The sequence below is a fragment of the Argopecten irradians genome, chromosome 11 (assembly GCF_041381155.1).
Source record: "Argopecten irradians isolate NY chromosome 11, Ai_NY, whole genome shotgun sequence".
NCBI classification, from domain to species: domain Eukaryota; kingdom Metazoa; phylum Mollusca; class Bivalvia; order Pectinida; family Pectinidae; genus Argopecten; species Argopecten irradians.
The window spans coordinates 2,013,136-2,026,483 of NC_091144.1; the positions used below are offsets into that span (position 1 = coordinate 2,013,136).

General features: G+C 39.0%; 3 protein-coding genes and 1 pseudogene across 3 annotated transcripts; all 4 read right to left on the bottom strand.

The window, feature by feature from the left end:
- Positions 1 to 173: 173 nt before the first annotated feature.
- Positions 174 to 2,426, bottom strand: LOC138335663 (uncharacterized; annotated as a pseudogene).
- Positions 2,427 to 5,087: 2,661 nt separating this feature from the next.
- Positions 5,088 to 6,806, bottom strand: LOC138335664 (uncharacterized). The gene has a single exon (XM_069284826.1). The coding sequence runs from the start codon at positions 6,804 to 6,806 to the stop codon at positions 5,088 to 5,090; it is 1,719 nt and encodes a 572-aa protein (XP_069140927.1).
- LOC138335665 (uncharacterized) lies at positions 6,803 to 9,853 on the bottom strand. Its single transcript, XM_069284827.1, has one exon. It carries the CDS (start codon positions 9,851 to 9,853, stop codon positions 6,803 to 6,805), a length of 3,051 nt encoding a protein of 1,016 aa, XP_069140928.1.
- Positions 9,854 to 9,992: 139 nt separating this feature from the next.
- Positions 9,993 to 11,975, bottom strand: LOC138335666 (uncharacterized). The gene is made up of 2 exons (XM_069284828.1): positions 11,833 to 11,975; positions 9,993 to 11,371 (listed from the first exon to the last, which is right to left on the bottom strand). Exon 2 carries the CDS (start codon positions 11,244 to 11,246, stop codon positions 9,993 to 9,995), a length of 1,254 nt encoding a protein of 417 aa, XP_069140929.1. The 5' UTR covers positions 11,247 to 11,371; positions 11,833 to 11,975.
- Between the last annotated feature and the right edge of the window lie 1,373 nt (positions 11,976 to 13,348).

Genomic DNA, 13,348 nt, shown 5'->3' on the forward strand with positions numbered 1-13,348 from the left:
TGTACGTTTAGTACCATTGTTCAGAGTACAAACATGATTCATTCAATCTTTAATTCCTCTTATAGAGATACAAATAATAAATTTTAAAGAAATACAAAAATAACAAAAAAAAAAAACTGATTTTATCAACTATAAAAGTTCATGAATTTCAAATAGAAGAAGGAAGAGCCAGGTGTACGTCTACGCGTTCACGTCGCGAAACGTTAATCCATTCTTTCTTATTGTCTGTCAATTTCAATTCATTTCTTTTATTACCTTAGGCCATTTGGCCTATCGGCTACAAACAAGCATATACATTTACACAATAACACAAATTCTAAAGAATACATTTGACAAAATACTAAAGCGGTGGGTATTTTCCACAAAAGCAATCATATGAATTAAATACAGACAATGTAAGCAGAATAACCAATATATAATACTTTGAATTAGATAATGCACCTAGAGTTACAATATGGAGTTATATGTACTAAAATTACACCTGTACATATGACAAAAAAGGAACATGCGGACGAACGGACTGATTGAAGGACACGAAAAAGACAAAAACATTACAGTAATAATGTAATTACACAATTCTACGTTTATGGGCTTCTAATATAAATCTTCCCAACAAATTCAATTCTTTCTGACACTTTGAGTTTAATAATTCGATAACTTTATGAACTGATGGCTTGTGCCAATAATATTTCTTTGTATATTTCATCCTAATATCAGAATAAAAGTGACAGACAAGAAGAAAATGATATTCATCTTCAACATCTAATAAATTACAATAATGACAATATCTGTAACACATTTCTACATTCCTGTATCTCCCGGATTCTACAGCTAAATTATGCGCAGAAAGACGAAATTTCGTAATCATAATTCTTCGTTGATTTGGTAATGATTTATTCAAATAGATTTACAAAGTTACTTTATCAACCATATGCCTATAAAGATCACATTTATTTGAGACTTGTATCAAATTAAATAAATTTTGATTGGCCTAATCTTCAATTCTCTGTTTAATTAGAGGCAAAAGGTAGATATCGCTGGAAGTCTGTCTCGTCCAAATATAACCAAAACCTAGCTCAAATAATTTGCGCTTAAGAAATACTAATCAATTTTGCTTAGGATGTTCCTTCTCCGTTTCATTGTAAAGAAAGTTATATACCTCAGATAAGATACAATTATCTGATTTTAATAATTTAAACCAATATTTTAACATTCTATACAGTTGTGCATTAGCCAGTGGTTGACGACCAAGTTCAATGTATACCATAGCGATACATGTGGATTTCTTTACACCAAGTAAATTTTTGGAAAATTCCAAATGAATTTTTACTACCTCAACCGATTTATTAATTCCCCATATATCACAGCCATAGAAAAGAACAATACAAACATATGAATCGAAAAGGTGCAACATAGTTTTGATATTCAAACTCATATCATTACCTTTGGAGCGAAGAGCAAAAAGAGCTTTTCGTCCCTGTTCAGCCACATGTTTAGACATAAAACTAAGTTTATTATTGAATCGGAAGAGGGCGCCTAAATAACAAAATTGATCAACTACAGAAAGTTGTTCCTCATTGAAAGTCCAAATTTCGTTTGCTTTAACTATACCGACATTACGAAAAAAGACAATCTTAGTTTTTTCTGTATTAACTGTTAGTTTCCATTTATCTGCATATGTATTCAAACTGTTTAAAAGCCCTTGCAACCCTTCAACCGATTCAGAAAACAATACCAGATCGTCAGCGTATAGAAGAATAGAAGAAGGAATAAACTTAATTCTCAAAACTCGTAACTAGGAACACCATTTTCAATAAAGCTATTCTCAAAATCGTTTATAAACAAAGAAAAAAGCAGGGGGGGGGGGCAAAATTTCCCCTTGCATTAAACCTACGTTATTAGAGAAAAAAATTGAACAGTTTCCATTTACTAAAACACAAGATATAACAGATGTATAAAGAGATTTGACCGTTGTCAAAAACTTTCCACGAATACCTAATTTTGACAGCTTGTACCAGAGACTTACTCTATCTACATAATTAAAAGCTTTACGAAAATCTACAAAACAACAATAAAGACGTTTTCTTTTAGACAATTTTTTTTGCAATTATAGTTTGTAAAGCGAAAATAGCATCAATTGTACTAACCCCAGGTCTGAATTCAATTGAGCGTCGTTATATCTAACATACATCTAAAATCTTTTATCAAGAATTGAGGTAAACAATTTACGTAAACTTTCTTATTGTCTGTCACTAGTAGAGGATATGAAGCTGCTCTTACGTAGTGTGTAGCTATTTTGTGAAATAGTTCCTCTATTCTTTTAGATGATCATTACGTTGTCGGAATAGAATCCGTACAAAGCCTTCATCTGACTGACTGTCTAGTAGTATAAAACATTCAATACCACTATTCGAGACATCAGTCATAAATTTGTCTCTTAAAGAATGAGTGACACCACACTGTGTCAAATAATGTCTAATGATGTCCGTTCGTCCTTTTTCCACATTTTGAGCACAATTCATGGGTATTTTTAGGTGGATAGGTCAACATCTTTGAAACAAAGCGCGCACATGATAGATCTGATGGGGTTTTCTGAGAAGTCCAGAGTTCGCGGGCGAATATATGAGTGTGGACATGTTAAAAACGACTGAAATCGCAATCCTTGTCCATCCGATCGAGCCATAACTTTGTTTCGAGGTTCATAATAGCAGAGTTTACAAAAGGTTTCCAGGATATCTTTGATGAAATTTCTGTCTTCGTTGAAATATAATTTTCTAATAAATCCATAAGATTATATTTCTTTAAAATCCTCGTATTTCTTTAAAATCCTCGTTGTTCCGGAACTTCATTTTAAAGGTAAGTATAAAGGCGAGTCAGGAAAATCTTTTTAGCAAGAAAATTACTCGGTAATTTAATCATTCGAAGTAAAAACTGAAGTTTTCGTCTGTCAACTTCTGCGTTTATACGGAAAAGGCCAATCATACTTTCGAATATTTCCGATCGTGTGCGCGCTGGGAAATCTTGAATTTTCCGAGCCGCTAAATTTGAAGCCTGGAGTGTTTTTCACTGTCACATATTTTAATATTGTTCAATGTTTCACAGCCGTATAACACACAGATGTTAATATGACTTTCTTATATAATTTAACGGATGTAATGGAGTTTAACCTACAGCTTTTGTGTCCAACTCCACAAATAGAGAAAATTAAGTGATGCGCGACCTTTTTTGCATATTTTTTCTGTTTTCTTCGTGCATGACAAGTTACTAGTTACTGGGATACCTAAATATTCGTGGACATCCTTAACTTCCAAATCCCCAACAGACAATGTCCACCTATAGTTATCGACGCTTTTAGGATGTGGATGAGTAGTTCTCGCAGATATCAAGAAGGTATTGCAACGAACGCGGTGATAGCGCCACTAGCGTTATATCGTCGGCAAGCGCTGGGTTGCCACATTGTAATAAGTTTAGCGGTGCACCAAGTTTCGAATCCGCCAATTCATTCAAAAGGTCGTCGATGTAGATTAGGTAGTCTTATGTGGACAAAGTTCCTCCTTGCCTCAATCCGCGTTTCATGTCAATCCACCGGGATTTGGTACCGTTACATAGAACAGTGCTTTTCAGTTCTGAGTAAGTATTTTTGATAACGGTAAGTATTTGTCCGTTTATTCCTTTTGATTTCAGTTTTTGTAGGAGTCCGTCATGCCACACGGTATCAAACGCTTTCTTAATGTCGAGAAAAGCAGCATATACTTTGCTATGTTGTTCAATATTGGCGTACAGTATTTCTTGAAGAATGAATGAAGCTGTTTGACAGGCGATATATCGTTGGAACCCCTGTTGTTGTTCGTTCGGGAAGGTTAGATGATTTCTTAAAAGCCGCGAACTCAGTCGTATGTGAATAATACTTTCGTATAATTTATACGCTACTGGTAAGAGTGAAATTGGTCGATAATTATCGGGATGCCACCTCGACTTGTTGTTTCCCTTGTATATTGGTATAATTACACCCCTTTCCATATTTCAGGAATTGTAGCAGTTCTTGTAACTAGGTTAAATAGTTTCATCAGATAGATTATTACTCTACAGCCACCGTATTTGATATGTTCGTTTGTTATTCCGTCGATTCCTGGGGCCTTACGTAGCTTGCTTTTGTGTATAACATCTTTAACTTCATCGAATGGAATTTCACTGCTTGTTATGGCAGTTAACCACAATAAGAATCCATAATCCAACACATTCGACTTGTTTCAATGTTTTGTTTATTGTTGACCATGGGCATCTTGTAAATGTGGTGAAAAGCTACAATGAGAATAAGATATTCTATTGTAGATATATACTACTATTATTCAACTTCAATCTCAAATGCATTTTTAAACAATAGCGGTATGTGTTAGATGAAATAAATGCATTTTAGCTTGAAACCATAAAATTGTACCCTAAAATTAACTAAATCCCGGTTCGGGAAATATCACCTGGTACATGATATGAACTGTAGATTAAACCCTGGGACAGGGTAACTATTAAACAAAAAATATTAAAATAATCCCGGAACAGGGGCAACAAATATTAACGTAACCTGGAGCAAGTTATCTACAATAACAACTTTGGAATCGAATGTTCAATATACCTAATTAACTTAATCAATTTCACCTAAATTCGAGGTACAATGAAATTTGAAGTATGATTGAGATACAAATGTAATCTAAATTCTATCACAAAGTAATACTAATACAAATCTTAAAACTTACACTGTGATTTGACAGGCGCACGTTTTTTTATACGTACAGGAAGTGAAGTATAGCATTCTAATTTCAGGTCCGGGATAAATCAATTTTCCGGAAAGATGCAAATCTAAAATTAAACCCAAAATCCGGAAACAACATTTCTGTGTCAAGACACTCCCCGCCTGATATAATAATATCACCCTATTAATATAGAATTAACATAGAAAGGTAATTGTCACAAAGTTAGATCACATAAATTTCTTAATGTTCACTGTCTTGGTACAAGAATCACACATCCTCGCTTTCTTGGTACAAGAATCACACATGTTACTGTCTTGCCTTGGTGCAAGAATCAAGACCTCACTGTTTTGGTACAAGAACCACGACTTCACTAACAGGACGTAGGTACAATTTGCCGTTGTCCACGCGCACTTCAACTTTGCGTATCCTACCGTCGGCACTTGGAATAGCCTTACTAACGACAGCCATAGGCCAATCATTTCGACAAAGCGATTTGTCCCTCACTAGCACAATGTCTCCCTCAATGACATTCCGGCTGTCGTCTTGCCACTTCTGACGTGACTGAAGTGAAGAAAGATACTCGTTCTTCCACCTTTTCCAAAAGCTGTTTGCTAGCTGTTGGACGCATCTCCATTGGCTTTTATAAAGGTCCTTTGGAGTAAATTCCTCGATGCAGAAGGAGTTGGCAACATGTGATGTTTTCATGGTCAGTAAGGTAGATGGCGTCAAAGGCATAGGAGTGTCCGGATCTGATGGAATGCCCGTCAGGGGTCTGGCATTTATGATAGAGCAAACCTCTGCCATCAACGTTGTGAGAACTTCATGTGTCAAGTTCCTGTGTGGTACGTCCTTGAGAAGCGAATCCAGTATTTTGCGTGAAATGCCGATAATTCGTTCCCAAGAGCCTCCCATGTGGGAAGCGTGCGGTGGATTGAACTTCCAAGAAATCTTATTTGTTGACAGGAATGCTTTGGTGACTGGGTCTTCGATGTTGATAATATTTGCACGAATATCCTTTGCGGCCCCCACGAAGTTCGAACCACAGTCGGATCTGATCAACTTGACCTCTCCTCGAAGGGAAACAAATCGACGCAAAGCGTTGATGAAGCACGATGATGTCATTTCCTGGATTACCTCTATATGCACAGCACGGATAACTAGACATGTGAATAGCACAGCCCATCTCTTTGACTCCGCCTGACCACCGCGCGTTTTCCTGGTGACCACAGTCCACGGTCCAAACACATCTATGCCGATGTAACTAAAGGGAGGAGCCGGCTTCAGACGATCGCAAGGAAGATCCGACATCTTCTGGACTTGTCTCTTTCCACGAAGTCTTAGGCATTTTACACACTTCCCAAGGTACGAATTCACTAAGCGTCTACTGCCAATGATCCAGTAACCTGCACTGCGGATAGCTCCCTCAGTAAACATGCGCCCCTGGTGTTTCACTTCTTGATGATAGTGTGATATCAAGAGACTAGCTACATGGTGTCTTTTGGGAATAATGATAGGATTCCTTTCCTGTGAGGTAAGTTCGGAGTTTCGAAGGCGTCCTCCGACGCGCAGCAATCCATCTGCGTCAAGAAAGGGATCCAAATTCCGAATGGCACTGTTTCGAGAGAGGGCGCCTCCAGATTTCAAAGCGTCCAACTCTTGTTGAAAGCAATCTTGTTGGACAACCTTAAGGATGAAAACCTCTGACTCCTTGAGAGCTTCAGGTGTCTTACCAATATGGCAAAGGTGTCTGTCTTTGCAGCATCCAGGATTACCATTCTTATCAGTACGTCTGGCAACAACATGTTTCAGATTAGATATTGCCCTCACAAGACCATACCAGGATGAGAAGTGCTCGAACCTTGTTCCGAGTTGACACGGTTTTGAGTTGTTTGGTATATCAGTTTTGAGCACACGAACCTCTTGGTCAGAGTCTGGATTGATAAGTGGGTATTCCTCATCTGCAATCACATCGCAGAGATACTTAGGTCCATTAAGCCACATGCTTTCTTGCATGTTATTTGCCGAAACAGAGCGTGTTGCTTCATCGGCAGGGTTCATTTTTGTAGGAACATAGTTCCAATTGCTTGGATCACTACATCGCCGTATTCGTTCAAAACGATTCTCGACATAAGTAAAAAAAACCGTTTGGACTCATTTCGGATATATCCAAGCACCACTTTACTATCGGTGAAAAACCTAACACTATCGAAGGTTGTGTCTAGTTCGCTACGAACAATATCATACAGCTCCACAGCAAGGACAGCTGCACAAAGCTCCAAGCGAGGAATAGTATGGCCGTGCTTTGGGGCCAATTTTGCTTTACCCATTACGAAGCCAAGTTTCTGATTTCCTTCGGAATCAGTAAGTTGCAGATAAACCACAGCCGCAATAGCTGTTTCTGATGCATCTGAGAATATGCAAAGATCCTTCCGAGTAGCTTGGCTGAGAGAAGCGCCTCCGTAAGTGCGGGTAATTGAGATGTTGCCGAGATGTTCTAGCGATGCCTTCCATCGTTCCCACCTTTCGAGGTGCTCCAAAGGTAGTGGTGTATCCCAATCAATTCCATTGTTCATCGCTTCCCGTAATATTTCTTTCCCTGCAATGGTGACTGGTGACGTGAAGCCTAATGGGTCAAAAATACTGTTTATAGTGGAAAGGACTCCACGTCTGGTGAAAGGTTTGTCCTGGAGGGACACTTGGAATGTGAACTTGTCTTCCTGTAGATTCCAACAGATCCCAAGACTCCGTTGCGTTGGTAGACCCTCTTTGCCCAGTTCAAGATCTTTGAGACTCTTTGCTAGATCTTCACTGTCAAATTCTGAAAGTACAGCACTCGAGTTTGAAGACACCTTGTGCAATCTGAGATGACCATACTCTTGTAGAGCAGACCTAGTACGATGTAGAAGATCGACAGCCTCTTCTGACGTTGGATGAGATGACAGGGCGTCATCCACATAGAAGTTGCGATGGACGAACTGACGGACATCTGATCCATACTTGTGCTCTGCTTCGTCTGCCGTCTTTCGCAACCCGTATGTCGCCACTGCAGGGGAGGGGCTATTCCCAAAGACATGTACGTTCATATGATAGTCCACAAGGGGTTTTGCCAGGTCATTATCCTGGTGCCAAATGAAACGGAGATAACTTCGCTGTTCTTTCTGCACAAGAAAACAGTAAAACATCTGCTGTATATCGGCCGTAATCGCCACAGCCTCGCGTCTGAACCTTAACAAGACTCCCAAAAGGCTATTCATCAGGTCTGGTCCTGAGAGTAACACGCTGTTAAGAGAAATCCCTTGAACCTTCGCTGACGAGTCGAATACGCCCCGTATACAATCCTTTTTTTGAGGATGGTATACGCCAAAGAGTGGCAGGTACCAGCATTCATCTGTCTCTTTTAGCTCGGGAGCGATTTCAGCGTGGCCGGAATCCAACAGTGATTGCATGAAGGTAAGGAAATGAGTCCTTTTGATGGGGTCCTTCCTGAGACTGTGATCCAGAGTCTTAGCACGATCTAGAGCCTGTTTTCTGTTGTTAGGCAATCGTGGTCGATTACTTTTTAGAGGAAGAGGAGCAATCCATATTCCGCTGCTATCTTTCTTCATTCCCTTGTCCATGATTGACAAAAACTGTTTGTCCTGAAAAGACATTCCTGGTTTGTTGTCTTGGTCCGTGCGGCGAAATATATTCAGTTCATCAATAAGGCACTCAGAGACGCGTATTTTACTTTCACACTGGTTTAAATTGGATGTGGATCCAGAGGATGGTCTTAACATGGTTTTTAAGACATTCGCCGTAGATGTGGCATGCACTCCATCTAAACAGGACTCGCCAACTATGACCCAACCTAGTGGTAGTCTTTGTGCGTAAGGTTGGTCTGGCTGTCCGACTCGTTGCTCTAACACGTGATGAACTGAAAGCATGTCTCGTCCAATAAGCAAAAGAATTTCAGAGTTATTGTCTATTGGTGATATCAACGAAGCAATGTTTGAGAGGTGAGGGTAATGAATTGCTACATCTGGTGTAGGGATTTCTTGACGATTATTAGGGATGGCGTCACACTCAATAAGACTAGGAAGATCTAAACTCACTGTCTCGTCTATTGATTCTACGACAAATCCCAAAGATATTCGACCGCTTGTAGTTATTCTTCCGCCACAAGTAGACAAACAATAGCTTTCATGATCAGAATTGCAGTCGAATACGTCAAAGAGCTCCTTCCGTGCTAGAGATTTGTTACTCTGTTCATCTAAAATGGCGTACACTCGAACTGGGCTATGAGTACTCTTTTTGTGTCTCACTTTCACTTGAACAATTTTTGCACACGATTTACCAGAGAATGTCTTTCCACATATCTCTGTGCACTTTGCATCAACATGAGGCTTATTCAGCTCCCCGCCATTATCGTCCGACCTTTGTTGCCTTTGATGATTTGCGTCATGCATGGCAGTACAATGATGCTTACTGTCACAAAGTTCACATTTAACTGTTTCTTTGCAGTTTTGTCTTCTGTGTTTACTTTCACAACACCTAAAACATCTACCATTTTCTCTCAGGAGCTGAAGACGTTCTGATATGTCTTTCGCCTTGAATGCTCTGCAGTCACTCAAAGAATGACCCGCGTTATGGATAGGGCATCGCCTGTTGTGCGTTTCCGTTGCACTGCTATCAATACCAACAGATGTTTTATTTACAGTGATCTGTTGTTTCGTTCGCCGTATAGTCGTGTGAGGGTCCGTATCTCCTCCGAACTCAAATCCTGGGTCATTAAAAGTCTCAGCCATTTCCTGCATGAAGCTACAGAAAAACGAGAATGGTGGAAACATTTCTTGTGTGTCCCGCTTGTAGCGCATAGCTCTTTCACGCCATTTGTTACGAATGCCGATAGGAACTTTCAAAAGAATAGGTTTTATTCCTACTGACGAGTTTAAGTAGCCAAGGAGTCTGCCGTACTTTGGATCCTGCATAACAGCAAGGACTTCATTAAGGGTGTCTACAAGTTCGTAGAGTTTGACATTGTCTTTGTGTGTGATAATGGGTAAGTTCTGAAGTTTTTGTTTGAGGGCATGTTCCACCCTTTCGGGACTCCCGTAGAACGTGTCCATTCTTTCCCATGCCTCTGTAAGGCCTGTTCATGATTCCCTGCATTAGACGTTTTTATGCTAGCAACCTGATTACTTGATTTTGGTCCGAGCCATTTTACCATAAGGTCCACTTCTTCAGAAGGCTTAGCGCCAATCTCACTCATAACATCCCTAAAGGTGTTTTCCAGGAAAGGTAAGCTTCTGGTTTGTCACTGAATTGCAACAGCCTCCCTGTAATTAATTCTCTCTTCATCAAATATTTTGAGAGTTGCACTGTACCATCTTGCGGGTTCGGAAGAACTTGAGGTTCTAACTTTGGAAGGCCTTGAGGGCTAGCAGGAGTGCTATAGTGAACTGGGGGTGACAAAATGAGATTGCTAATCGGTTGGTGTTGTGATACTATTTCACTAGTATTTTGGCGGGGTGTTTTAGGAATTTCACTATCTTCTGCGGGAAATGATGTTTTACACCGATTCCTCGACTGCGGTATGAAAGGTGTAACTTGAGGATTGAGGCGAACTCTATGAGTAGATGATAATTTTGCCATAATCGCATCATGTTTTTCATTGAGCATTTGGGGTGTTGATACGGGAAGCTGTGGAAGCTTACGTCGAGGCGGGGTTTCCTTTGGGGATCTCATGGGAGTTTTACCTATATTGTAGTTTGAAGTTTGTTGATATACATTTTTGGGTTTAACAGGATCAGTTTCCTCAAACTCTTCTAATATAGCTTGATATTCCACCTTAGCCACTTGATCCTCCTGTTCTGCTTTAAGATTTTTTAAAGCTACTGTGATTTCTGCAGATTTAAGGATTGACTCTGCTTCCAAATGTGCCTTTTCCTTAAGTAGGTTAGATTCTTGCCAGATAAACTGTTTATTTGTTCGTGCCGCTTCTACCTTTGCTCGCTGTCGTGCGAGAACCACACTAGCAGAAGATTTATGTGATTCAGGTATACTTTCTTCATCATCAAATCGAGCATTTTCCTGAGTCACGACATTTTGTTTATGAAATAAAGTTGCTGCTTTTTCCACCTCCTCTGTTACAGTTTTGAATATTACTCCATGCTTACGCAGTTCAATATCAGCTTCCTCAGAATTAATCCTTGTCAAGTAACTTTTCAGTTCAAAACTTATTTTGAGATAACGTCCATATGCGTTATGGAGAGCAGGCAGTGTTTTGTATTTATCATCGCTATCATCACCTAACATCAAGATCAGCTCATCTAATTCCTGTCTGAGAGGGAAAAGTTTTGAATAATAATTCTGAACTGTTAAATTGAACTGTTCCTGAGCCTTAGCTGTGAGTTTATGTCGACGTTTGTCAATACCTTCAACTTGTGCATTTCCCTGGTGCAGGGGGTCGTTTTCCTGGTGCAGGAGGTCTAGAATTTCAGGTTCCCTTGACTCTGCCATTTTCCCACAGTCTTTTCACTGTTATGGCAGTTAACCACAATAAGAATCCATAATCCAACACATTCGACTTGTTTCAATGTTTTGTTTATTGTTGATCATGGGCATCTTGTAAATGTGGTGAAAAGCTACAATGAGAATAAGATATTCTATTGTAGATTATATACTACTATTATTCAACTTCAATCTCAAATGCATAACACATTTTTAAACAATAGCGGTATGTGTTAGATGAAATAATGCATTTTAGCTTGAAACCATAAAATTGTACCCTAAAATTAACTAAATCCCGGTTCGGGAAATATCACCTGGTACATGATATGAACTGTAGATTAAACCCTGGGACAGGGTAACTATTAAACAAAAAATATTAAAATAATCCTGGAACAGGGGCAACAAATATTAACGTAACCTGGAGCAAGTTATCTACAATAACAACTTTGGAATCGAATGTTCAATATACCTAATTAACTTAATCAATTTCACCTAAATTCGAGGTACAATGAAATTTGAAGTATGATTGAGATACAAATGTAATCTAGATTCTATCACAAAGTAATAATATACTAATACAAATCTTAAAACTTACACTGTGATTTGACAGGCGCACGTTTTCTATACGTACAGGAAGTGATGTATAGCATTCTAATTTCAGGTCCGGGATAAATCAATTTTCCGGAAAGATGCAAATCTAAAATTAAACCCAAAATCCGGAAACAACATTTCTGTGTCAAGACACTGGTCAGTTCATCACACATTTCTTGGGTATTATGTTCTGGTATTGAAGTTTCATCAGGAAATCGATAAAGATTTTCGAAAAATGTTGCAAACTGATTTGCTATATTTTCAGGATCACGAGCTGTTACATTGTTTACTCGGATTTCATTACAGATATTCGGTGGTTGTTTCTTTCGTCGTCTAATTAATTGCCAAAACAGACGTATATCACAATTAGCTGCCTCATCTAGTTCTTTGTTAATAGTAGTTTCATAGTCATTATAAGCTTCTTCGTGCATAGTTCTAAACTGCCGTTTTGCATCTTTATAGTCACGGTAGGTATTGTGCTGGTTTCCCCTCGGTCACCCCGCTTCTATCCATATTTTCTATTTTGCCCTGGCAATTTTATGAGCTACACGGACATCTTTCGTCCAGAACGGCTTTAACACATAACTGTATTTCGAGTGCGGAATGCATTGTTGAGCTGAATTGGTTAATATCAATGTCAATTGTTCGCTAAGTATTTCGATGTGTGTCGTGGCATCAAGATGACTGAAATCAGGTAGGTTGTTTATTTTGGGAACCAACCAATAACTGATATGCAATAAGGTTATCTACTTTCGCCTTCGATCAAGCAGGATTAGACGTAACTTGATTAAACGTTTTGTACCTTACAATATCAAGGAATTGGGCTACGATGAGATGGTGATCAGATGTTATCTCAGTATCTTCAGTAGAAAAGATGGTACAGGATGAAACGCGATCTTTAAAGATGTCTTGTATCAAGATGCAGTCTAAAGTTTGTCTATTTGAAGTAAACGTATGGTCGTGTCCGCCACATAAGGGCGTTTTGTTAAGAGCAAACATGGTATGGTCAGAAAGGAATTTATGGAAGATGGCCGATTTCCGTTCCCTATTACTCGTCATAGAGCAGGACGTTTCATATCGCGCATTTAGGTCCCCGGCTATTATGATATTTCCCCCTGTCCACTGAATTGGGTATATAAATCATCCAAGTTCTCGATTTCCTCCAAATAATCAGATATATTATAGTCACTAGGCATGTATACTCCGAATATAAACAATCGTTAGAATGCCAACTATTCGATCACTGAGGGATATGTCAAGATCATTTATACGAAAGAACATATCCTTCCATGCCATTATTGCTACGCCACCGCTTTTTTGCTCGGTGAGTCCTGTATTTTGATAAGCAAAGTAGTCAGGATGTAAATTATGTAGATAATGAACGGAATTTTGTGTAAGTTTGTGTTCCGTTATAACAACAATGTCACTTTTCAGGGTATCAATCACATTACAAACACTCAAGGCCGACGATAAAAGGCCACGTACATTCCATGTTAAAATAGAAAGGCTCATGACAATTA

Bases quoted from the DNA above. Each gene is read 5' to 3' on its own strand.
- LOC138335666 (XM_069284828.1), bottom strand. From the start codon at position 11,246: ATGGCAGAGTCAAGGGAACCTGAAATTCTAGACCTCCTGCACCAGGAA.
- LOC138335664 (XM_069284826.1), bottom strand. From the start codon at position 6,806: ATGAACCCTGCCGATGAAGCAACACGCTCTGTTTCGGCAAATAACATG.
- LOC138335665 (XM_069284827.1), bottom strand. From the start codon at position 9,853: ATGGACACGTTCTACGGGAGTCCCGAAAGGGTGGAACATGCCCTCAAA.